Genomic DNA, 21754 nt, shown 5'->3' on the forward strand with positions numbered 1-21754 from the left:
TATTCTCTTCTGCTCTTCTCCTAAAGCAAATCCCAGAGTCACCCAGAGAAGGAAGACTTTCCTTGGCAGATGGTAGGAGATGCTGGTGCCCAGCTCCTCCTTTCTACCCAGGTATAGATTCCAGAGCCCTGTCTACATCCCCGACAGCTCGGAGGTCTTTCAACTCCCTTCACAGCTAAAGTTTCAGGCATAAGGTGGCTGCTCAGGATGACAAAGGCAGTGCAAGGGTGGGGACCCACCCAGGTGAGAGTAAAGGAACAAGAAGCTATCCACTAAGGAAGATGCTGGCATAGGGCAGGGCTGGACTGGCCCAACTGGTTCAGCCCTGCCAGGAAAGAGCAAGTCAGATCTGGCTGTGGAGGAAGGGGGAGACGACTAGGGTGACAGGGAGGGGGTGGGGTGGAGGAGTGGTGCTGACTCAGGGCCTGGCAAGTCAGGTGACAGCACAAGGACAGCTGTTGCCTGGGTGTTTTTAGAAAACTTTAGCTGCCAAAGACTCTCTTATGTGCTGCTTCTGCACCTACTCAGAAGCAGGCAGAGAAAACGAGAGCATCTTTGTAATAGGCTCTAGGCATGGGGAATTAATATCTGGCCATACTCTATTGTTCTTTACCATAACGTACCTAGAAAACAGGAGCAAAAATTGGTCAAGAGGCCTCTGAATCCCCTTTGAATCCTCTAAAAATCTTTTCCTCAGGTCTTTTTGGGTATCTTACTAGGAATCTAGTGTAGAGGTGAAGAGAGCAGGTGTTGAAGTCAGGAGGACCTGGAACTCAGTCCAGTGTTATCATATATTATTTGTATGACTTAGATCAACTTTCCCAACTTAAAAGAAAACACAACATATTTTTAATGATGGAAAATTTCAAATATATACAAAGTAGACACGATAGTATAATGAGTTTCCATTTACCTAGTCTTCAGTTTGAACAATTATCAACTCATGGCCAATCTTGTTTCATCTATACCTTACTCATCTCCCCTCTCTCCAATTATTTTGAAGGAGATCCATGGCATCATCTCATTCTATCCCTCTTAACCTCTTTAAAAACTTGTTTCTTCATCTGAAAATGGGGATTATAGTAGCCCCTACCTCAAAGTATTAGAGTGAGGTCATGCATATAAAGGGTCAGCACAATGTAGAAACTTAGTAAATGACAGCTTGTACCATTAGGTAAAATATAAAGGTAGTAAAAGTCTTTGCTACCCGCCCATCTCTCTGCCTGTGCCTGTTTCTTCCTGGTCACCCTTCCTTCTAGCATCTGAGGAATCTTTCCCCTGTTAGCTCTAGGCGGATTAGGATGACCGTCCAGCTGTCCAGGCCTCGGGACAGGCTGGCAGCACAGGATGTCTGAGCCCTAATGAGGGGCTAGAGGGAGGTAGTGGAGACATGGGAAAGAGGGATTAAAGGTACAGCAGCCTTGGGAGAGAGATTGGCAGATGAGGCCAAGTTTGAGCAGAGGGGCAGTAGGTCCAAGTGGCAAGGGCAGCAGAAGACAGGAAAGAGAAAGTGGACATGGTGGGAGTATCAGGCAAAGTTGGAGTCACCCTAGGAGTTCTACCAGAAACAAGTATGTCAGTCAGAGATCTTGGCTGCAACACAAACCAACTTTGGCAAATAGAAGCAGAAAATAAATTTATTGAAAGGCTATTGGGAAGCTCTCAGAATTACTGGGAAGGCAGGAGAATCAGGCTAAGAAATTGGGGGGCAGAAACACACCACAGATGTAGTCTGTTGAAGCCAGACAATGATGCTATCACTGTTCCTGCAGGACACCAAAGAAATCCTGCAGCACAACTGTGGCTGGCACTGAACCTGGGTGGGATACCATCTGGCTTTGGGAATATTATTAAACATATTATATATTATGTTATATTATATTATATTATACATAGGTGCCCTAGAAACCAAGTGCTGTTGCACCCTACCGCCTTCTTAGTACATGCCCAGTCCATCCTCCTTTGTATCATTAACCCCCGTGTCAAGGTTTTGGGCTGGTGCATCAGACTGGTAGAACCCAGCTCACGTCCCCACAGCCTAAATGTGTGTTTGGGGGTGTAATGGGTGCTGGGTGCTGGGGAAGGAAATATAGTGGGAAGAGGGCTCTGCATACTGAATACTCGTGGTGGAGAGTTTCCTAGTCAAAAGCAGGGGGTTCAATGCTGGGCAGCCAAAGACCTGATAAATATCCATTACCCAAGGAAATGAGTGTAAATCTGGGTAAGGGGTGGGGGACTAGCACTGGAAGGAACAAGGCAAAGAAACAGGATCTTCCTTTGGCTGTCAAGACGCCAGTACCCTGAAGCAGGGCAAAAGGCAGTGGAAATCTGGATGTACAAACTGCATGGGCAAGGGTCTAGCTTCCTCTTTGGGGTGTTTTGGACAATAGAGATGGCTGTACCAAGGTATTATTTTGGAAGAGTCTAACTCAATGGGTATGTAGCATGAGGACTTTTGATATCCTGTGCTTCTACTCTCTCTCTGGCTCCAAGAAAGGGGTGGGGCAGCCTGCAAATAACTGGGTGCTTAGTCCAAAGAGCTGGAATCAGACAGGGCTGGGCAAAGGCTGATAAGTGACAACTAGAGCTGAGCAACAGACTTCGTGAACAGACAATTCCTTAAAGTCTGAGCCAGCTTCCATGATCAAATCAATGCGATCAAACACATCTGTCACAAATTTTAAAATCTGCATAACTATTGTCATGCTAAGTGGCAATTAAACATAAAAGCAAACAGCCAGAATCTGTATTATTTTATCAAACCAAACCAAATAGTCTTTTTTCTCAATTGGCTGTTATTCTGATATCTATAAGGAGGATCAATATCAATTTTTTCTATCTCCATGTACTATTTAATCTCCTCCTCACTTCTGCTTAAAAATTTAGATCTGGGAGGCAGAGCACTGAATTAATCATCCTCACTTCCTAGCACACTGACTACTGACATTTTAAATCTGTGCAAGGTCCTGCTCATTTTATTTCATTTCATATTTTTCCCTTCTTCCCTTCTCATTAGCCACCTTTCCAAAAGTTCCCTTTCTAATGTATTTGATGTACATTATTAAATATGTATAAAACCTCAAAATTGTTTTATGTTTTTAATTTACATGAATGAAATTGTACTATAAATCATTTTGTTTTGTTTCAATTCTCCATGTTGCTGAATGTGCAGCTTAGTACTAGCTTAATACTATTACACAATATTTTATAGCAAGATGGGGTAGGCAATGGATAGGCCTGATTTAGGCCCAATTGTACAACAGAGAATTTTCTTACACGGCAGATGGTAGACGCTTGAATGCTGACCCAGCCCCTCCTCAAGTCAAAACCTATAAAAACTTAGTTTCTTCCCTCTAAATGGCTCGCATCGATCACCAGAATTTGGGCCTGTTTTTGTGAGGAACTAGGAAGACATCGTTCTTTGCTTTATTTGCTAGTTTATTAGCAAACTGAAGTGATAACAACCTTGAATTGGGTCTGAGTTGTCCTTTTAGCCAATTTTCAAACCCAAGGCATCCTTTGTAATCTGGCTGAACTCAATATGCATCCACAACATTTTATTTATTCATTCCCCTAATAACAGACATTTAGATTAATTTCAACATCTAGTTGGCACAAACAAAGTCATGATGAACCTATGTGAGAATTCCTCTTGGACACACCCAAGAGTTAGGTATTGTTAGGTCACAGGCATGTACACATTTATTAATATTGGCTGACTGATTTCCAGAATGGCTGGACCAGATTGTACTCCCACTACCTATACAATTGAATGCTCATCTCTCCACATCCTCATCAACATTTTGTATTATCCATCTCGCTAATTTTTGCCATTCTGATGGGCAGAAAATATTATTTCATTGTTTTGATTTTAATTTCTTGGATTACAAGTGATTTTGAACATTTCTTTATAATTTTTCTTATACTCGTGTGACTTGCCATTTCTTTCTTGTCTATTTTAAATTTGTAAATGTAAGATATAATTTTATCATAATTAAATAGCTTTAGTAACTTAAAGAATGGTTACAATGGAAGCTTGGTTTGGAAGGCGGTTTCTTCTCAATCGGGTACCAAATCACCTCAATGTTAGGGAGTAATTCAATTGGCCCTTATATCTCTTACCTGCTAGTGTTAGCCTGATTTGGGTATTTCCATAGGGTTCTGTCCTCAACTCTAGCACAGTGTTAAATTATGAATGCCACATTCCAAGAGCAACATATACAAACCAGAATGGTAGTACTGATAGTTATCTGTGAGTTGTCTTATGTGAAGAGTGTTAGCTTGGAACAATTTAGAGGAAAATTCCAATACTATCTTCAAATAGCTGAAGAGCTATCATGTGAATATGGGGGAAAGTTTATTCTGTGTTGCTCCAGAGGGCAGAATTAAAGCAAATGGGTGATGTTATAGGGAGAGACTTAGAACCTAAATGGAACAGAAATTAATTTAGCCTTAGATCTCTCTGCAGAAAACTATATCCTCAAGTGTCAAGACCTAGAGAAAGACCTTTCAGACTTAAAAAGACAATGACAAAAAGAAAAGGGTTTAACCCTATGCCAAGCCAAGAAATATGAAGTTACATATATAACTTATAAATTAATAGACTCGTGGCATGATATAGTGGAGTCACAGTGATCTGATCTTGATTCTCTGTTCTACCTCATTTTAGCTGGGTCATCGTAGACAATCACTAATCATTCTGAACTTCAATTTCCTCACTTGGAAAGTGAGGTTGTAAGTAACTACCAAAGCAAGCTATTTTGAAGATTAAAATGCTTCATGCAAAGAACCCGGCAGTGGGACTAGTAGTTCCATAAACCCTGAGTCTCTTCCCCCTGCAAGATATAAACTATCTGAGGAACTAGTGTTGCAATTTTCCTGCTTTCTTTTCCCTTGTGGTGCAATTCATCGCTCTTACCCCTTAATAGTAGTAATCACTATATTTGCATAGTGTTTTATGCTATATAAAACACTTTTACTTCCATTATCTTATTTAATTTTTGAAACAATCTCTTGGAGTACTATACCTTTTTGACATATGAGGAAAATGTGAGGTTAAATGAATCCTCCATTGTCACAGAGCTAGTCAGTGGGAGAGTTGGTTTCTGAGTCTACGCTGTCTGACTCCAAGTTTAATGTTCATTCTGCTATATCACAGTTGCTCTATTAGCTTTAACAGTATTTCTTGTTCACAGAAATAAACTCGATGATGGAGTTTGGTAAGTTCTTCATGTATTTTCTAAAATAAATAAAATATTGCTCCAAAGTACTATCTTTTCATTCATTTCTTTTGAATTTTTAATTATTTTTCAACATTTTAAAAATTTCTCCAAATTAGTATTGTTTTCCATGAAAAAAATGTAAATCTGAGTTTTATTTGCTTTTTCCTTCAATAAACATGTTTTGATGTTCTGATATATTCAAGGCACTGTGCAAAGTGATATATACAACAGTCATATCGCTCGAGATTCCAATTTGAGAAAATAATATGCGTATAAGAATTTTTTGTAAAATGTAGAAAATGTGTCATAAGAAATGTCTAAATAAAGAACTATAGAAAGAAGAATATCCATGGCCATTCATCAAAATGTTAACAGTGGTGATCTCTGGGGGTAAAAGTTTTATCTTTTCTTTTTTTTTAATTTATTTTTTAGTTTAAGTATAGTTGGTATACGATCGTATATTGGTTATATTATTTTCAGGTGTATAATATAGTGATTCAATATTTTTATAACTTATAATGTGATCGCCCCACTGATTCTAGTAATCATCTGTCACCATGCAAATTTATCACAATACCTTCCATATACTCCCATACTCCCTCCCTTTTCATAACCATCTCTTTGGCTAGGGGTAGAAGTTTTAATAATTAAAATTTTTTGTTTTGCTTATGGCAGGTTCTGAGTATCTAAAAATAAATATGTATTACTTGTGAAATAGAAGGGGGAATCAACTGATTTTTAAAAGTGCTGTAGTACTATGGGAATTCAAAAGAGAAACAAGTTCCTTCTAGCAAGGGTGTTGAGAAAGACAGGCTCTGATGAGGACATTTAAGTTGAAAGTTGAAAGGATGTAGGTTGTGTGAGTAGAGGATGCATTTCCCATAGAGAGAACTATATTAAACTAAGCATGAGATCAAGAAGATACATGGTAACTATAGGAAATAAGACTAGTTCAGCTGGTCTGTAGAATAGTGTGTGGAAACTGGGATAGCAATATAAAGCTCATTGGCTAGGGCCTGGAGCTCCTTAAGTGACAACTGAGGCCGGCACTTCAGAACTGAGGCATCCCTCTCAGAAGACTAGAACAAATACATCCAGTAAGCTGGGGAAGGCTCAGGGGCAATCATTCTCTAACAGGAGGTAGCACTAAATCAAGATATGCAGGCAGAGCAGATATTGGCAGGCTATTGTGATAAGAAAAGTTGTAGCCTCTGGGCAATCAGAATTTAGCATGTCATGTAAGTCCCTGGGGGGATATTGGGAATGTGAACAGAGCAAATAGGCAATATATAAATAGGCAAAATCTCAGAGACTAGATGGGTAGATTTTATAGTAAGGTTATGACATAGCAGCTGGGGCTGCCATTCGAGGGAAGACTCACTCTATTCTTAAGAACAGAGAGAGCAAGGGGTGGAGGGATTAAAGAGGAAGAAATCAGGTATAGAGACTTGAAAACATACACAGAAGGAGGGATAAAGATGATCCTGAGTCAATCTTTTGAGGCAGGGATTTCTTATAAGGCAGGTCTTGAGAGTTGAAGCTGAAGACTGGAACTATAAGCTGGCCAGTTGTGTGTTTTCTAGAAAAATACAGAAATAATACCTTAATATTATAAACATAAAAAATACTTATTTTCTTTCTTGGCTTTGTAAATATTTGGGCTAGATTTTTATAAAGCAGTTTTGAAAAGGGCATAAGCCCTAAGCTGATACTAAATTGGCATTTTCTTTCACTACATAGTTCCCCATTTTATTCGTTTTTTCTAGAGTCAGGGTTCTCTCATGCCTGATCACTCCAGCTGCCTTCAGTAGTGGATACAGCTTGATGCTTAGGCCTCACTCCAGCAAAACTTTTAATTAACTTTAGGGAAGGCAAACATCAAGTACTGGCTGAGCCTCCTAAGTCTCTCCTATAAGCAATATGATGTCCTGTGGAGGTTTTCTTCCTTTTTCCCCTGCCTTTATAGTGCTGGCTCTGCCACTAACGGTGTGACCTCTGGCAAGTCCCTAAACTCTCTGAGCCTTAGACTCATCTGTAAATTATGTTCAGGAGTTGAATTATTATTTAACCTACTTCCTGTTTAGAAAAAAAAGTGCAGCTCGCTGCCAGCATTAATTTAACATCATGCGTAGGAACGCTATGTTTTCTAGGATTTGACATTTTTAGTGATCGAGAATTATATTTTGTAAGTGGAAATACCACTACTAAAACCAGAAAGCTATAAATAAAATGACGTCATTTGTTTCCAAAGACTATCGATATACTAGAATGATGCAAAAATTATAATAAAAGCGAGATAGTTCCTGGGAAATTTTGGGGGTAAGGTTAGGGCTGTAACCTGTGAGTTATCGCAGGGTAAATGCTGCAGCAGTGAGTATTCTTAGGGCAAAAGAGAAATGGGTTAAAAGACATGACAGCTCTAAAGTTCTATGATACTGACCCAATAATAAAATTGTTAAAGAGTATAATTAGTTCTTAAAGTTTCAGAATATGGAGTCCATAGAGCAAAGGCTCTAATTGATAAAACTGTTGGAAACCGGGATGAAGTTTTTTTTTTAATTTTAAATTTTTAGCTGCTCATTATCCCCAAAATATATGTAGGGGAATTAATTAGGCTGTCTACATTTAAAAATCATAACATTTCCAAAATGCTTACAACACTGTGGCTTGAGTTAATACAACTTATTTTGAAAGGAAGAATCAATCTAACACTGAGGATACTCCTGAGGTGCTCAATGTTATACGTCTGAATTGATCACAAACCTGTGAAACATTGACCATAGCTCATTTTGTGATTTCCCTAGCTACTGGTGTTATCTTAATAAGACATTCCCAACTGAAGGAAAGAATGTTTAAGTGACAAAACTTAAAAGAGTGATCACAGAAACAAACTGAAGAGCGAAGTGTATTAGAGAAGACAAGACTCTTCAGTAATGAAGCTTTAAGGATGGTTGGAAAGGAAGAATTTAAGACACGTCTCCAAACGGGAGACTGAAATATGATTACCCTAACTGTCTGAAAGCCTAATTTTAATTATACATTAAATACACAAACATTTGAGTGGGGGAAGGGAGTAAAATGTAGTTTTTACTTGTTTCTCAGTCCATTTCTTGCTTTCCAGATGTCTCAGCATTTTCTCTGGTTTCAGGTTGATCCAGCCCACCAGGTTCAACTACTCTGCCATCCTAGGTGTGCTTTGGAGCGATGAATCAGTGATAATGGTAGGGCAGGAGTATGAATATTTAACCTACAGAAAAGAGGAAAAGGGAGGTATAAATAAGACTGATGGGGAGAGAGGGAAGGCGTATGACAAAGTGTAAGAAGAGGCAGCGTCAGTTGGCGTTGGCTTCACTATCCTTCAATTTTGGACACTGGTCGTTCGATTTTGACGCGAAGGAAGGGACCTGCCCCCTTCATATAGCGTCCGGTGTTCCAAAAGGACCGCCAAGGCCTGGAGCGTGTTATCCGCGTAGAGTACAGCACCGCAGCTTCCACTTGGTGGGGAGGTTCTCCCTGCGCCCAGGTGTTCCTCAGACTTCCTCTCCTGGAAGGCAGATTACATCATCCCGACCTGAGCAGCGTGGCTAGTTTTTCCATTTCAAACTCCTGTTCCCTGAAACGCCAACTCTTGCTCTTTAAGTGAATCGGGATGGAGCGCTACTGTTAAACCCCTGTCATAAATAGTCCACGACGGAGGGCACGCCAGGATGCGTCTCATTTTAGCAAAGAGGCTATCAAATGACTCAGGGAGCTATTTTATTCTCGCGTTTACAAGCTACAGCTACACAGGAACACACGGCCACCCAAGCCCGTCGCTGAGTCAAGGACAGCTACACACACGCACACACGCACACACGCACACGACACACAGGGCCCGGAGCATCCTCAGCGCAGCCTGGAGGGCGAGCCTGGGAGCGAAAAAGAGTACGAAGGGGCTGCTCCAGCGTGCCGCGTCTGCGCAGTCACTAGGCAGTGCCTCCCTGCGGGGCGTGCTCGTAACGCCGCGCACCCTATCAGGCGGCCACAGGGAGCGCGCCCGCGGCCTCGCCCTCTCTCGCCCCACCCCTCTCTCGTCTCCGTCCGGCCTTAGACTCTGGCTCCGAGACCTAGCGCTCCTCTCCCCGCCCCAGAATGCGCCCCCGTCCTCTGGCGCGCGTGCGCAGAGGCGGGCCGCAGGGCGAGGGCACGAGGGAAGGGCGGGCGTACGTCCTTGCGTGCGTCTCAGGCAGCGCGCACGCCGGCGTGAGAGGGCACGGGGAAAAGGTGGCTCTTGCCCGGGCGCCTCGGCTTCCTGTGGCTATGTAGCTGAGCTCGTCGGCTCAGGGTCCTCCTTTGCTGCCATCGCCGCGACCTAGCGCGCAGTTCCTGCTCGGGAGAGAGACTGTCCTCACGCCCGCCGCGCTCTCCCGACGGCAGAGCTTGCTCTCTCGCCCGTGGGAGCGTCCCGGCCGAGCAGCCCTGAGGGGGGAGGGGAGGCCATTTTGTCCCGACCGACTCCCCGGAACCGGGCGGAGCGGCTGGGAGAGGCGGTGGAGCCGCGGTCGCCGCCCTCGGAGGCACCAGACGCCGCCACCATCGGGGCTCCTTCGACGAAGCCGTTCGTAGGTCGCCCGCGCCCTCTCGAACCCTCTTTTTTTCCCACGCTTCCTCGGTCCTCCGGCCTGAGAACGCCCGAGTGAGTTGGCCATAGTGAGAGGGACCGATCCCTTGGGGCCGCCGGCGGCGAGCGCCTGAGCCGCTCCTCCCAATGGCGAAGAAGACGTACGACCTGCTTTTCAAGCTGCTCCTGATCGGAGACTCGGGAGTGGGGAAGACCTGCGTCCTTTTTCGTTTTTCGGATGATGCCTTCAATACCACCTTTATTTCCACCATAGGTAAGACCTGTGGGAGGATGGGGTACGGGCTCTAGCTGCAAACCGTTTCTTGTACTCCACACTTCTTGGCTTCCCGTAATATACGCCTTTGTTTCAGTGATTCCGATTCCAGGCGACCGACCCAAGTTACTGTTTGAGTCGGCATCAAGCTTGCTGGGGCGGGGTCTTCCCATGCTTTCCATCCGGTCTTTTGCTTTCGAGTCTCCCACTCTGCTTAGTGCCTGCTGTTAAAAATATGCAGCATTAACAGTGTTCCAGAATCCTATTTCTTTAAGCGACTGGACTGGCTTTTTCCACATTTGTGTGGCGTTACTAGATGTACGATATTTGCGAGGGCTTTTAGTGCTTGGGATTGAAGCAGTAGTGGACGTTTGGTAAAGGCCTGAATTTATACTTCAGGACAAAGAGAAGATTCCATATGGTCATAACTTGGAGTAAACTTGAGGGTTTGTGTGAGGAATAATTAAAGCAAATTAGAGGGGGCAAGTGAGTTGCCCTGCGTTGACTAATCCATTGATGTGTCAAACAATTGGAGGCTCTTCGTGCTTGGGGTGGGACTCTGGCACGTTTGCCTCAACGTTGCTTTCTGAGACATCAACAAAAGCAGTAATCTAAGGGTGATGATCAGTTTTTCTCCCCTCAAACCCGAAAGATTGACGTTTTCCCTTCTACTTTATGCTGGAATTTACAGGAAAGTTTTGCCATAGTACGTCTAATGTACTTTTACCTCATGTTTCAGAATTAGTGTGGAGGTAAGAGCTAAAGATGACCTTTTCAATCGGTTTCCCGTTTAGGAAAAGAGACGGCTCTAGGAAAGCCCCTTTTGACTCTAGTTAGAAAATTTAGTGGCGTTAACACGAATTGTGTAAAATGAATTAACTGTGAAATTCGTTTACTCCCAACACAGTAAATGTCTTAAAGGACACATGGTTGCCCCTGTCACTTGAAGGCCAGCACTCAACCTTGAGACAGTGCAGTGAAACCCATTTTTAAGTGTAACTTTTAATATTTAGATGATTTTAAAAAGTAACTGCGAAAAAATAAAAATAAATTAAAAAGTAACTGCGGTTTTCTTTAAATTCTGGGAATTGTCAAAATTAAGCTGATTTCAAACAATTTGTACCATTACCGAAATTGTCGAATGGGATTTCTTATGGCAGATATATATCAGCTACTTAATTTATCCTTATAAAACAAATTGTACTGAAATTTAATTGGGCAAGTGATAATTTTAAGTGGATTTTGATTTTACTCCTTTTTGGGGGGGGCAGGTAGGAGGGACATCATCGTAATCGTAATAATTATTTCCTGAGTATCATACTGTTCTTTTGACCTGCCATAAATTTAGTGAAACTTAGAACTTATCTCTGCCTGTGGGTTAGCACTTCCTACCATTAAGTTTGCTTTTTACTATTCTACTTTTAGCTGTAGCTGGGTGGGTCAGGTGGTTAGATAGTAAAGCAAATATTTATTGAGCACCTAATGCTAGGTACTGTTTTAGGCACTGGGAATAGGCGGAGAATATACTCCTTTAGGAGCAGTCTAGTGAGGACATTGACAATGGACTGTGGAAACTGCTGCAGTAGGGGTAAACATAGGGAGGAGGGGTGACTAGCCTAAATCGGGGAGTTCAAGTTGGCTTGCGTGGAGATATCTAAAATGAAGCATGAAGGATGAATAGGAATTGGATCAAAGAGGGGCCTTTCTGGGAAAGGGAGCATAGAATACGCCTGTAGTAAAATCAGGAATTTAATTCACGTGGTCAACTGTAATCTGCCATTGAAAGGGTGAGGCGGAGAGTAGGAAGCAAAGCATTAACTCCATCTACTTCACTCTTTCTGTAATGGACTCAACTAAAACCCAATCCTGTAAGATGATGACATAATCTTTTTGTGGAGTCCTTGGGAAAATGTGTGGTGGTTTTGAATTAAACCTCATGGGTTGGAATCCTGGTTCTGCAGGTCACTAGTTGTGAGACTTTGGCAAGTTGCTTAACCTGTCTCCTTCAGTTTTTTCTTTAATAATAGTACCTACCACATAGGGTAGTTGTGAGGATTTTATGGGTCAATGAGAGTAAAATAACTAGCATGGTGCCAGGCATACTGTAGGAGCACAGTGCATATTATCTTCATATAGAATATGTGACCCTTCTGCTGAAGGGAGGCAGCACAGGTTACTCTGTGGATTGTATGTCCTGCACACAGTGGACACCCAAATATTTGAAAGTGCTCTGCTAAACAGTTTCACTTTAGATTCCAAAAAGTTTATATTTTGATATAAAAATGTTTGATATGTTTGATTTTTGTTGTGTGTTGAACAGTTTGTAAGCTGAGAAATGAATAAATACATAAAATTCCTGAGTACAGCTCCAACACATGTATTAGCTCTGTGTGCAGTTTTAGAAGTCTCCTATTGTCTTAAACCAGTGTTTGAAAGAATGTTAGCTACAAAGATAATACTTTTTAGTTGCCACATTAAAAAAAGTAAAAGAATTTAATATGTTTTTGCTCATTTTATTCAAAATATTCTGTTATATAATCAAGATTAAAAATTGTTGAGATATTTACATTGTTTTTCTCTAGTGTGTGTTATACTTACAGCATATTTCAACTCAAGCACATTGCAAGTGCTCAATAACTACATGTGGCTTTTGGCTACCATATTGAACTGTAAGTGTCTAAATAGTCTAAACTAGCCAATTAATTGGCTATTGTGCAGGTGACTAGAAGTACTTTGAATGTATACTACTTTTAGAACATTTTAAATTTTATCAGTTGACTAGAGGTGTTTCTTTTTGTTTTGCTTTTTTTAAAAAATCTAAAACATTCTGTAATTATCAGTGATAGTGAAATTTGAGTTATTACCTGATTGTTAAAACCTCCTGAGGTTTGAATAGAAGTAAGTACCTTGCAGGTGATCAAAAGGGCCCAACTGTCAATATAAGGAAAGCCCTCATTATTTCAGGCACAGTCATTTTAGTTACTTATTGGTTATTGATTCTTGGAAGAAATAATTTTTATGGACTTTTATTGCTTACAGTGCTCACAGAGACTACTGTATTTAAATTTTTCTGTATACTTTCAGTTCCCACACATCTATATCAGAAATTATATTTATGGTCATTTATTGCAAACAGCTGCAAAAACAAATGACTGGTATGTCACACTCACTGATCTCAAAGTGAATCGAAGGGCCCTAGAATATAGCTGCACAGACTCAGACATCTTTTTTTTTTTTCTTTTTTCTTTCCTTTTCTTTTTTTTGTGATAGAAGTTAAGCACCTCGAAGAGTCCCTGCATTTTATAGGTGCATGATAATGATAGAAAGCAGACAGACAGGTAGTACAGTTAGGCTCTTCTAATATAGAATTGGGGCTAGTTTTATTTTAATGTTTTCCTTTCTACCTGCTTTCTGAGCATTATATATGTGATGTAAATTGGGATCAGATTTTACTTAAGAATATCAGCTGTTTGGCTCATAGAGTAATTTTAGGGTAAAACTGATCTTAGAAATTCAAAAATTGAGAAGTATTTCCTAAAGAGAATTACTGGTTTTGAATGAGCAGAATTCAATGGTTGATTTGGCCATAACCGTCTTGACAGTATGAGCTTAGGAAAGCATTACGCTTTAGTGATATTGTAGTTACATGGATTTGTCCCAAAGCAGAAGTTTTTAGTGGGCTGTTTTACTGAACATGCTACCTTTTGGTGGTGTTAATCCTCCTTCCACCTCTAGACTTACTATGTTTTCCACAGGGATTTTTTTTTTTTTTTTTTTTAAGAGGAATAGTCTTTGAGCTCTGTGCAAGAAATTAAATTGGTAAAGGCTTTTTTTTTGCCTCTAAGAGAAGTGTAATGAATGCATCCTTTTTGTTGTCTTTTTGAGTGTTTTTACAAAGCTTTTAAAGAGTAGGATGGTTCCACTAACCTACATTTAAAAACTGGTTGATTAAGTCTACGGCCATGCCATCCTGTATGTGCCCGATTTTGTCTGATCTCGGAAGCTAAGCAAGGTTGGGCCTGGTTAGTACTTAGATGGGAGACCACCTAGGAATACCAGGTGCTGTAGGCATAAAAAAAGTAAAAAATAAAATACATAAAAACTGTTGATTAAATTGAACTGAGCCCATTTTATATGGAGAGGAAATGAGCAAAACCTTTGTCATATTAAACATGTCTATACTTTGTGGTGATGCTTAGGTAAGCTAGTGGCTCATGCTGCCGGAATGCCAGAATGCTTAAGGAATAATTTTTTCCATTCGACCACACATTTCTAGGATTGATTAAAAACTAGACATTTTCCCAAAGAAAATATACGAATGGCCAATAAGCATATGAAAAATGTTCAACGTCACTAATCATAAGAGAAATACAAGTCAAAACCACCATGAGATATCACTTCACATCCATTAGGATGGCTGACATCAAAATGAACTTTGTCATAAAATTGTCTGTTCAAGTCCCTGCTTTCAGTTCTCTTTGGTATATATCTAGAAGTGGAATTGCTGGATCATATGGTAATTCTATTTTTAATTTTTTGAGAAACCACCCTATTGTTTTCCACAGTGGCTGCATTGTTGTACATACCCTCTAGCAATGCACCAAGGTTTCATTATCTCCACATCATCACCAGCACTTGTTATCGCCTGTTTAGCCGCATTATTCACAGTAGCCAGAAGGTAGAAACAACCCTGTCCAAGGGTTTAATGGATACACAAAATGTAGCATTCTTTAGCCTTAAAAAGAAAGTCTGATGTATGCTACCACAGTGTTTGGAAACACTGTGCTACAGTGTTTCCAAATATTTTGTGTCTGGCCTGTTGGAAACAGGCCAGACACAAAAGGGCAAATATTGTATGAAATCACTTATATGAGATACCTAGAATAGACAAATTCATAAAGTAGAATAGTAGTTACTAGGCTCTGGAGACTGGCACATGAGGTGTTACTGCTTAATGGGACAGATTTCATTTTGGGAAGATGAAAAGGTTGTGGAGATAGTGGTGCTGGTTGCATAACAATATGAACATATTCAGTGCCACTGAATTACGCAGTTAAAAATGGTTAAAATGTACAAAAAGACAAATGTTGTGTGATTCTACTTATACAAGGTACCTGAGGTCAAATTCATAGAAACAAAGAATGGTAGAAGGTAAAATGATAGTCCCCAGGGACAGGAGGTGGGGTAGGGGGTAGAATAAGTCATTTAATGGGTATAGAGTTTGAGTTTTGTGAGATGAAAAAATTCTGCAGAGCTGTTGTGCAATAATGTGAATATACTTAACACTACTCTATACACTTAAAAATGGTGAAGGTCGTACATTTTATGCTATGAGGTCCTTTTTTACAATTTAAAAAATGGTTTAAATGGTAAATTTTGTCATGTATATTTAAAGGGAAACCCAACACCCAAATTAAAACTAACACTTAACCCAGCTCTCTAAATCACAGATAGCTCCTCCCTATTCCATGTGATGGCTATGGTTAACCAGTGATATTTGATTGAGTCAAGAGGATCCCTTAGAGCACTTTCCCATGCTTTAGTGTCACTGTTCTGCACTTTTTATATTGAAGGCAGATTTGTCTTTTTGTTATGTATCTACATAGAACTCCTTGGAATGTTAGAATCACGGAATTTTAATGCTGGAAAAATCCCTACAATGAATTTTAAGAGTCAGGAAACAGACCGGGAAGGGGAAGTAATTTCCAAAATATTATATGGCTAATTAGTGAAAGACTTTTGACTAGAATCCAGATCCAGTCCTATTCATGACTGTGTTTTTCATTCTAAGAATTTCATTGTTTTATTTGGAAAAAAAATAATGAGGTGATTATCCTCATCAATTTCAGTTTGAAAAGTGGAGTTGCAGTATTTTTTGTTTTGTTTTTGTTTTGGCAGAAGTAAGGAATTAACAAGTCAGCACCAAATATTAAGGTATTCGTTCAAGTTACTTGTTCTTTGCATAATGTAGCTGAGCTGATAATATTAGGAATAATTAATTTTTTTCCAAGAATTATGGTGTATAATATACAAGATGTGGCAAAGGAAATACTGATATTCCTGTTTGGTTTGTAAAAAGGAAAGTATTATAGGAAAATTAGTGGCAATCGGCTTCAACTTTTAAAAGTACACGGTTGTCCAGTTAGTGCTGTGGTAGCATCTATGGTGAACAGAGAAGTAGGGACTTGTTGAGAGAGTTAATTTACAATCATTATTTAGCACAAATATAAATTGTGTTATTAGGTAAAGAGCTGCATGAGATAGCTGCTTATGAAGATAGTTAAGTCAGTCATAAAGGGAGAGTTTAAAATTGCTACACAAGATGTTGAGGTTAATAAAACATTGTCTGAACCCATAAAACTGACAAAAGTCTTGTACAGGTTATGGATTTACTTCCTTCAAATAGATGAATATTGGAGATTAATGGAATAATTTGGATTGTAAGAAAAAGAATTTTAAAGATGACTAGGATAAAATTTTGGTGAAGAAAACTCATTTGAAGGGAAATCTGAAATGAGAAAAAAAAATTTCTTTGGTGACAGTGCCTTATAATTGGAGTTACAAGCAAAAATGATTGCTTGATGTTTATCCTTCTTCCCAGAGGAAAAATAATAGATTTTTAAGGAGAACAGTAACTGGTGATGCAACATTAAGTTTCCAGTGTGAGCCATGAACAGAGCATCCAAGGTTGTAAAACATTAGAAAATGGAAAAAGTGTTATTCCAAAAAGTACAACGTATCAAAATCAGAACTGTGGAGGACAGTGTTCATTTGTTTTGTATCAATAGCAATGCTTATGCAGACTTTTTTTAATTGAAATTTTTATTAAGGCGATTGTAGATTCACATGCAGTTGTAAAAAAATAATACAGAGGGATCCCTTGTACACTTTGCCTAGTTTCTCTCAATGGTAACATTTTGTGAAACTGTAATATAGTATCACAACCAGGATATTGACATCTGTGCCAGTGTACCATTCTTACATTCAGATTTCCCCAGTTTTGTACTCAGTGTGTGTGTATATTCAGTTCTCTACAGTTTTATCACTGGTGTATTCATGTACAGTCAAGATGCTGAACAGTTCCAAGGGACGAAGATCCTGGGTATTCCCTTATATCTATACCCCTTTCCTTCACTCCCCTCATACTCCCCTCCAAAAATTTGTCCTCCATTTATAAAATTTGTCATTTTACAAATGTAAATGAAACCATACAGGATGTAATCTTTTGAGATCGGTTTTTACTCAGAGTAATTCCCTGGAGATTCATCCAAGTTATTGTATGCATAAGTAGTTATTTTTTGTTGAGTAGTGTTCCATGATTTTGCATTCACCTCAGTTTAACCATTCACATGTTGAAGAACATCTGGACTGGTTCCAGTTTTTATAAAGCTGCTATGAATATTTGTGTATAGGTTTTTCTGTGATTATAAGTTCATTTCTCTGGGTTAAATGCCCAGGAGTCCAATTATTGGGTCATATTGTCATTACATATTTAATTTTATAAGAAACTATCAAACTGTTTCCGGAGTGGCTGTACTGTTTTACATTCCTGCCAGCAGCATGTGAGTGATCTAATTTCTCTGCAGTCCTCACCAGCATTTGTTGGTGTTACTATTTCGTATTTTAGCTATTCTGGTAAATGTGTAGTGATAATCTCATTGTGGTTTTAATTTGCATTTCCCTGATGGCCAGAGGTGTTGAAAAATCTTTTTATGCCTTTCTTTGCTATCTGTATATATTTTGGTGAAATGTCTGTTCTGTTTGTGTCAGTTGCCCATTTTCTAATTATATTTTAGTGTTGAGTATTGAATTCTTCATTCACTTTAGATAATAATTCTTTGTTGGATATGTGGTTTACACATATTTTCTCTCAGTCGATATCTTGTCTTTTTTCTTCACATGGGCTTTTATGGAGCAAAAGTTTTAAATTTTGATGAAGTCTAATTTATTTTTCTTTTTAGGTACTATGCTTTTAGTGTGTAAGAACTCTGTGTAGTCCTGGATCCTGAAGATTTTTTTTTTCTTTCCTAAAAGTTTTATACTTTTTATGTTTTACATCCGAGTCTGTGGTCTATTTTGAGTTGATTTTTGTATATGGCAGGCTTTTAAAAAGTAATTTGTACTGTGCTTTCTAAACTATTTAAAAAAATGTTTATCAGTGATATATACACATACTTGAAATAAAATGTTGCTAAAAGATTTGTAATAACAAAAAAACAGTCTCTGGTCGTATCACCCTCCACCCCCAGTCCTGCTCTTCAGAGGCATCCTCTAGCTCTTTGTTCTGTTATATACCTCTGTAGTTTCAAAGGATATGCTTTTACAGCTAGATCTTGAGTCATTAATTTAGTATTAGATGAGAGTTTTAACCTTTTATAATCTCATTCCACTATCCCAACTTTTTGTTAAATTAATATCCAGTGCTTACATTACTATGCCATGTAAATATTCTGTCAAGCTAAAACAGTCCATTACAACTGTATTTCCTTTTCTCTGAAGTTAAAAATTCCATATATTTGATTAATTTCTTTTTACCTATTGTCAGATCTTCCTACATCCTCTGACAGCCTCTCAGAATGATTTTCTACACCATCAAACCTATGTAAAAATCATCAGAGAGATGTCCCTGCTCCGGCCCCCGTCTCCACCCCCCCCCCAATCTTTTTTCCTATGGATTGGTTATTAACTAGGCCTGTTGCACAGCTACTGCCTTGGGAATTCCCTTGGCCTTTCTCTTGTGTGTGATACTGTTTTTGGTTTACTGTCTTGGGACATATCATCCTCTGGTAGCTTTTTGCAAAAAGGGTGCATGGCAAAGGAAATTCTTTGAAACTTTCCATGTGTGACAGTGTCTTAATTCTTCCCTTTCACTCATTTGAAAGCTTTACAGGGCATAGGATTCTAGGCTGAAACAGTTTTCCCATAGGATTTCGAGAGAATTACTTTATTGTCTGCTAGCTCTTGATGTTACTGGCAAGTTCAATAACATTCTCATTTCTCTATCCATTTTTGTGGCATAATTTGTCTCTGGAAGTTTTTAGATTTTTAAATTTATTTGAATTCCTGGTAACAGATTTCACAATGATGTACCTTAGTGGATGGGTCTTTTTTTTTTTTTTTTTAAATAAAATCATTATTCTGGATACTTGGTGGGCTTTCTCAGGTCCTTCTTGAAGTTTACTTGCTTTTTACCCCCTATAATTTTCTTCCCTATAGTTTCTGTTTTTAATTGGGTATTGGACTTCCTGGAATGTTTGTGTAATTTTGTAGTTTTCTATTTTCTAGCTTTGTTAATTTGTTCTATTTTTCTCGGATTGACTCTATATTTTCTATTGAAGGTTTCATTTCAGCTGTCATGTTTTTAAAGTCGCTTTTTCTTGTTTATTACTTAAAATTTATTTTTTAAAACATTATCTTCCTGTTTCATGAATACACAGTATCTTTTCTTAGAAGATAGCTCGTTTGGCTTTTTTTTTCTATTTTGTGCCAAGCTTTTTATGGTGCCCCCACCTCCATTTGTTTATATTTTAGAGGCCTTCCTCAAATGATGGATGATTTCATGATGTGCATTCATAATTAAGAATGGGTCATTAAAAAGACATTTGCAAGTTCTGTAAGCATGGGCAGGGCTTTTAAATCTCCCTATTTTTAGTCAATCCCCAAACTCCATTGAGCCTCTTTTTCCTGAATTAAAAGTGTGTCTGTTTCAGGTTTTCTAGAGAATAAACCTTTAGACTCCTGCTAGGTCATGAAGAGTGGTAATATCTAGCTACATGAGATGGAATTTAGGTCTCATGGTGTCGTTATATAAACCTTTAATCAGGCCCTCACTTTCTGCTTGGTACCTGACACCTCCTATTGCTAAACATTTCCAGGGTTCTGAGAGACATGAATTGGCTTCCTCCTCATTGGTATCTTCAGTGGGCCCTGAAGTCACTGAGTTTTTTTGTCTACATCTGTTGTGGTTAGAGTTACAGTGTCTATTCATTGAAGTAAAGGTAGAATTTACATTTTTTGTTTTCCGTATTGTTTTGGGATGACATTGGAGAGAAAGGGTCATAGAAGTCTTTCTTTATTATCTTAATTAGAATTTGAAGTAATTTTTGAGCCCAAATGATTTATTTGATTCCACTTTTTAGCTCCTAACATCCAGTAAAATTAGGGATGAATGATATTTTGCAACTGTTTTTGTACATTTCCAGTTCATCCTCAAAACATTGATGTTTTTTGATATTTGGAATAGTCAAATGAATGTAGGGAATCAGAGCAGTTCCACTATTATTTAGAACAGTGTCATTTAAAGGAAACAGCTTTAATTTAGGTGGATAGTTCTTGGCTACTTTACTTGGGGGAAAGGAGTATTTTTGCTTTTTGACAAAGTATGACTATAGTCTTAAGTTTCAGTCTTACGCTCTTAAATATATACTATTTTATAGGATACTGAACAGCACATGATTCAGCAAATTCATAATCTGTCAGGATTGCTATGAGTCCCATGTATTACAGCACTTGGCATTGAAGATAAGGTAATCTCACTCGACTGTTTTTACTGGTTTGAAACCTAGTAAACATTTGTACTTATGCAGTGTGAGTATGAAGTTTGTCTACTTTTTATATATTCTTAGTCTTACAAAATATCTTTGCCTTCCTTAAGTTAGATGTTAATGGATAAATGTGAATTTAAAAAAACCCAGTAATGTCGTTTTACATATTTTCGTGTGTGGGGATATATACATACTTAGCATAATAAACCGGTAAGAGTGCTATGGAAGGTAAATATATCAAAATCATTGTTCAAACATAAGCTTTTTGCCTAAGTGAATGAGAGTTCTAAAAACGTTTCTTTTGAGAAATTGCAAACGTACAGAAAAGTTAAATACTTATTACAGTGAATCCCATTATATCCTTTCTCTAGATTCACCAATTGTCAATATTTTGCTCTGTTTGCTTTTATGTCTCTGAATTTTGTGTATGATGCAGTGTCTGATTCAAAATAGATTAAAAATCTGCATTTTTAAGGGGATCATAGTTATTTAAAAAAGCAAACTAGGAAATTGAGCTATAAGCCTTTACATTGTTGTTTATTTAAAAAAATGAGGTTTTACAATGTGTTGGGCTCTGTGATCACCAGGGATGCAGCGATGAGTAGTACAGACTTAGTAATTCCTTTAAGACACCTTATTTTTCTGTTTTATCTTACACAGTTATGGTTGCTGTACCTCAAAAAAGATGTCAAGTTTTAAATGACCATTTAGTAACACTACATTTATCTAGAGAGTAGTTTTCCATCAATCTTTAAATACAGTTTAGACCAAAACAAATCACATATTCACAAATCTCCTAAATTAAAGTCACATACAATACTTGGTGTTTCCTTAGTGCCATACTGGCTTTCATTTTTTTTTTTTTTTCATTAAAATTATACAGGTTTCAAATGTGCAGTTCTATAATACATCATCTGTATATTGCATTGTGTGTTCACCACCCAAAGTCAAATCTCCTTTTGTCACCATATGTTTGATCCCTTTACCCTTATCTACCTCCCCACCTTGTGGACTTTGATTTTTTAACTCTTTTTTCTTAAGCCCAAAGCTCTTGAGAAACAGCAGACTTTTGCTGTTATGCAGGTAACATGTCCAGCCAGTGGAAAACGATACC

General features: G+C 38.7%; 1 protein-coding gene, 1 long non-coding RNA gene and 1 pseudogene across 3 annotated transcripts in view; 2 read left to right on the forward strand and 1 right to left on the reverse strand.

Annotated features, from left to right (window-relative positions):
* Positions 1-6527: 6527 nt before the first annotated feature.
* Positions 6528-9187, reverse strand: LOC107195552. 2 transcript variants are annotated; one of them, XR_003045856.1, is made up of 3 exons: positions 9083-9170; positions 8314-8766; positions 6528-6801 (listed from the first exon to the last, which is right to left on the reverse strand). It is a non-coding gene; the product is annotated as an uncharacterized LOC107195552 (long non-coding RNA). The 2 variants fall into 2 exon arrangements; XR_001516738.2 differs by having other exon boundaries at positions 8314-9187.
* Positions 9188-9217: 30 nt separating this feature from the next.
* The window catches only part of RAB10 (RAB10, member RAS oncogene family), a 57745-nt gene continuing 45208 nt past the window's right edge, over positions 9218-21754 (forward strand). Inside the window, exon 1 of the mRNA XM_006910292.1 lies at positions 9218-10096. Within this exon, the coding sequence (XP_006910354.1) occupies positions 9970-10096 (127 nt within the window). The 5' untranslated portion in view covers positions 9218-9969. The remainder of the gene's footprint in view (positions 10097-21754) is intronic.
* Positions 14049-14167, forward strand: LOC112478656 (annotated as a pseudogene).

The sequence above is a fragment of the Pteropus alecto genome, unplaced genomic scaffold (assembly GCF_000325575.1).
Source record: "Pteropus alecto unplaced genomic scaffold, ASM32557v1 scaffold61, whole genome shotgun sequence".
NCBI lineage: Eukaryota > Metazoa > Chordata > Mammalia > Chiroptera > Pteropodidae > Pteropus > Pteropus alecto.